The 4,613-nt window shown below is 38.2% G+C and overlaps 1 protein-coding gene across 1 annotated transcript; it reads left to right on the plus strand.

Annotated features, from left to right (window-relative positions):
* Nucleotides 1-344: 344 nt before the first annotated feature.
* On the plus strand, nucleotides 345-2,956 carry LOC129869709 (uncharacterized). The gene is made up of 4 exons (XM_055944349.1): nucleotides 345-581; nucleotides 1,611-1,748; nucleotides 1,827-1,892; nucleotides 2,207-2,956. Exons 1-4 carry the CDS (start codon nucleotides 345-347, stop codon nucleotides 2,954-2,956), a joined length of 1,191 nt encoding a protein of 396 aa, XP_055800324.1.
* Nucleotides 2,957-4,613: the final 1,657 nt, after the last annotated feature.

Here is a 4,613-nt window from a genome sequence, read left to right on the forward strand (position 1 = left end):
GTTGAATAATGAAGGGGTAAAATTCAATATGTGCAAATCAATGAAGTAACCTAATTATATGACTGTGATATCTGTGATAGATATAGCCGATGAGGTGGCTATTGAGTCCTCTATTGAAAGGAGGTTCACGGTTGAAACATTGGTGGCAGTGATCATGAACTTCGAAGTAGACGGATTAGAGGAGTATGATGAGAAAATAAATGCTTTGAGGGATATGGGATCACATTCCTATGCTCCTAAAAAGCTAGACTTTGATTTGAAAAATAGACCAACTCCCCCTACTAAACCATCTATTGAAGAGACGCCTACACTTGAGTTAAAAGAATTGCCGAGCCATTAAAGGTATGTATTTCTGGGTAAAAACAATACTTTACCCAGTAATCATTGCTGCAGATTTGAAAGAGAAGCAAGTTAGAGTTCTTGTTAAGGTCCTGCAAAGATATAAGAAAGTGATCGAATGGACCATTGTTGATATAACAGCAATACCTCCTGGAATCTGCACTCATAAAATTTTATTGGAGGAGGATTATATGCCTAGCATTGAACATCAGAGAAGATTTAATCCACCTATGCAAGAGGTGGTAAAAAAAGATTATTACATGGCTTGATGCAGGTGTGGTATACCCGATTTCTGATAGTAGCTGGGTCAGTCCGATGCAGTGTGTCCCTAAAAGGGAGGAATAATGGTAGTTTCTAACGATAAGAATGATTTGATTCCATTGAGGCCAGTCATAGGGTGGTGAGTCTGTATGGATTATAGAAAACTCAATAAGTGGACATTAACAGACCATTCCCAATGCCTTTTATGGACCAAATGCTGGATAGATTAGCTGGTAGAGGGTGGTATTGCTTTCTGGAAGGTTACTCTGGCTATAACCAAATCTTTATAGCATTGAAAGATCAAGAGAAAACCACCTTTTCATTACCGTATGGCACCTTTGCATTTCAGTGCATGCCATTTGGATTATGTAATGCACCGGCTATATTCTAGAGATGCATGATGTCTATCTTCTCAGACATAGTTGAGGATACTCTAGAGGTATTTATGGATGATTTCTCTATGGTAGGAGATTCTTTTGATGATTGTTTGTTGAATCTTAGCAGAGCACTTCAAAGATGTGAATAGGCAAACCTGGTGCTAAACTTGGAAAAATGTCACTTTATAGTCAAATAAGGCATAGTGTTGGGCCACAAGATATCTGAAAAGGGTCTTGAGGTGGATAAGGTGAAAATTGAATTGGTTGAAAAACTACCTCCACCTATCTTTATGAAAGGCATCAGAAGTTTTTTGGGATATGTGGGGTTTTACTGGCGGTTTATCAAGAATTTCTCTAAAATTGCATACCCTTTGTGCAAGCTATTACAGAAGGAGATGAAGTTTCACTTTTATAAGGCATGCAGGAAAGCCTTTGAATGTCTAAAATAAAAGCTCATTTTAGTGTCAGTGATAGTTGCTCTAGACTGGTCTGAACTATTTGAAATAATGTGTGATGCAGTGGTGTAGCTTTAGGAGTTGTGCTGGTACAAAAGCATGACAAGATCTTCCATCCAATCTATTATAAGAGCAAAACATTAAATGTAGCTCAAAAAACTACATTGTTACTGAGCAGGAGTTGCTAGCAGTGGTATATGCCTTTGAGAAATTTAGGGCATACTTGTTGGGTATGAAAGTGAAAGTACATTCTGACCATGCAGCCCTGAGATACTTAATGGCAAAGAAAGATGCAAAGCCAAGGTTGATCAGATGGGTTCTTTTGCTATAGGAGTTTGAATTTGAAGTCAAAGATCGAATAGGGTGTGAAAATCAAGTAGCAAACTATTTGTAGAGGTTAGAAGATGAGAAAGAAGATGGGGATGGGATGGAGATTAATGACTCATTCCTAGATGAGCAGGTATTAGCCACTACATTGATCTTATTCCTTGGTATGCTGACTTAGCTAATTACGTTGTTAGCTACATGATTTCTGAAGACCTGACGTTCCAGTAGAGAAAGAAGTTTCTGCATGATGTCAATAAATACTATTGGGATGAGCCATACTTGTTCAGGTTGTGTATTGATAATTTGATTAGGCGTTGTGTGCCTGAAGCCCAAATGTTGAATATATTAGAAGAATGTCATTCTTCTCCTGTTGGAGGACACCATAGTGGCACTCGTACTGTGCAAAAGGTGCTTCAATGTGGTTACTACTGGCCCACTATTTATTAGGATGTATTTAATCTGGTTAAAGGGTATGACAAGTGTCAGAGACAAGGAGCAATATCAATAAAACATGTGCTCCCTATGACTCCGATCTTAGAGGTGGAAATCTTTGATGTCTGGGGCATCAATTTTATGGGGACATTTGTTCGTTCTTTCAGGCAGAAGTATATCCTAGTGGTTGTTGATTATGTCTCCAAATGGGTAGAAGTAGTGGCACTAGCAGACAATGAAGGTAAACGTGTTGCAGGATTTTTGAAAAAGAACATTTTCTCTAGGTTTGGTACACCTAGGGCAATCATTAGTGATGGGGGTTCTCATTTTTGCAATAAGGTGTTCAGGACTTTGCTAGCTAAGTTCGGGGTGAAACAACATAAAGTGGCTACTCCTTATCATCCACAGACTAGTGGGAAAGCTGAGGTGTCAAACAGAGAGATTAAGGAAATATTGGCAAAGTTCGTAAATGCCAATAGGACTGACTCGACAAGGAAACTTGATGACGCTTTATGGGCATATTGGACAGCTTTTAAAACACCCATTGTTATATCTCCATACCAATTAGTGTTTGGAAAGGAATGTCATTTTCCCATGGAGTTAGAGCACAAGTCCCTATGGGATCTTAAAAAGTTAAATCTGAGTTGGAGTGATGCCGCGAACATGTGCTTGGAACAAATCAATGAGATGGATGAATTCCATCTAAGGGCATACAAAAGGTCTGCTCTCTACAAAGAAAGGATGAAGATCTACCATGACCGGTGAATCCAGAAAAGAGAATTCAGTCCGAGGGATTTGGTATTGTTGTTCAATTCAAGGCTTCGGTTATTCCCAGGCAAATTAAGGTCTAAATGGTCTGGGCCATTTCAAGTAGTGCAAGTATTTCAATCTAGAGCTTTAGAAGTGGAAAATGAGAAAGGGGAGCATTTCAAAGTGAATGGACAATGGGTAAAGTAGTACATTGGCACTCCAGAAGAGGTAAAGCAATAGAATTGGTTTACCTTGATGAAGTCTGAGTAATCAAGGAACCTGAGTCATGCCACAATGTTAAATAAGGCACTATTTAGGAGGCAACCAAATATTTTTGTACATATTTAATGTTGTATAGTGTGAATGTTGGGTTGAAGTATTTGAAAAAGTATGCTAAGTGTGAAGTAGTAAAAGAAGTCAAGAAAAAGGCATGCAAAAATTCGATGACGAGGTCTAAAGGGCCATTAGAACCTTGACGAACTATCAGATTAGTTATCAAAAGATGAGCTACTGGTTAGGGATGAGGTAAAAATGATGGACCGTCACATGTGTGACGTCCATTAGATCCATTTTCGAAGCTCAGTCGCCTAAAAGAGCAAATCTCTGAAGTGAGGCCAAGAACTTTATGATTGTGACGGCCGTCACATATATGACAAGTCGTCACATCTACTGTCGCACTGGGTAAGTTATTCTAACCATAATCTTCTACTCAACCCGCCTTTTTCTTTAAATCCTAACCAATTAAACTACAACATATCCATCACCCGACCTACGCCATTGTTACCAATATCCTAAAGTGTTCAAAGCACCAAATCACCCGATCCCATAAATACTCACAGCCAAACCCGATCAATTCTCAAATCCAATATCATCTTCCCAATACCCATATCCCGATCCCTATACCCATCTTCTATACACGATCCCTACACCCAGGAACTTATTCACTTATCTGCGTTCGAAGGGGGATTGTAGCGGTGGGCTAATTTCAAATTTCCATTCGGTGTTGCATCAAGTTCTAAAGGTATGTTTTGTGATGTTAATTCCTGTATACTAGATTTTGGTAAGTTCAGTTGTAGATGAGTTATGGGTGATATGGAGTGAAGTATTGAGTAACTTCTTATACCTTATTGGGTTGTTTTGATTGTTAAATTTGAATAGAATGATCATGATATGTGAATTGGATTGAGTTAGGTTGTTGGGACTATTAGTATTGCTACCTACATATCAGTTTGGAAAATTGTGTGACATTGTGTTTTGTGGGTAGATTGCAATAGCATTGAATTTTTATAGGGCTGATTGAAATTGAACGTTGTAAATAAGGTGAAGTTTGAGTAGCCTTACATTCTGTCAGTTACAGGTGTTTATTTGAGTGAGAGGGAACCTATAAATGGTTACTTAGATGGGATGGAAGTTGGTAGTCTCTGTAGATACTATAGTTAAAAACACCTAAAAAATATTTTGTTTTATTTGACCAAGTGACGGTTCCTAATGATGGATTGAGTAACGACATTCTTAAGGGAAATCATTATTTTTGCAAATTAGATATCTGTCATGCACAAGGAAAGTCTGAGTACCCATTAGTGTTGCTGCATTACAATTTCCAATAATATATCACGCGTCAATATTCTTAAGGAAAATCATCATGCTTGTAATTATGTGTTTGTAGGACACC

The sequence above is a fragment of the Solanum dulcamara genome, chromosome 10, assembly GCF_947179165.1.
Source record: "Solanum dulcamara chromosome 10, daSolDulc1.2, whole genome shotgun sequence".
NCBI lineage: Eukaryota > Viridiplantae > Streptophyta > Magnoliopsida > Solanales > Solanaceae > Solanum > Solanum dulcamara.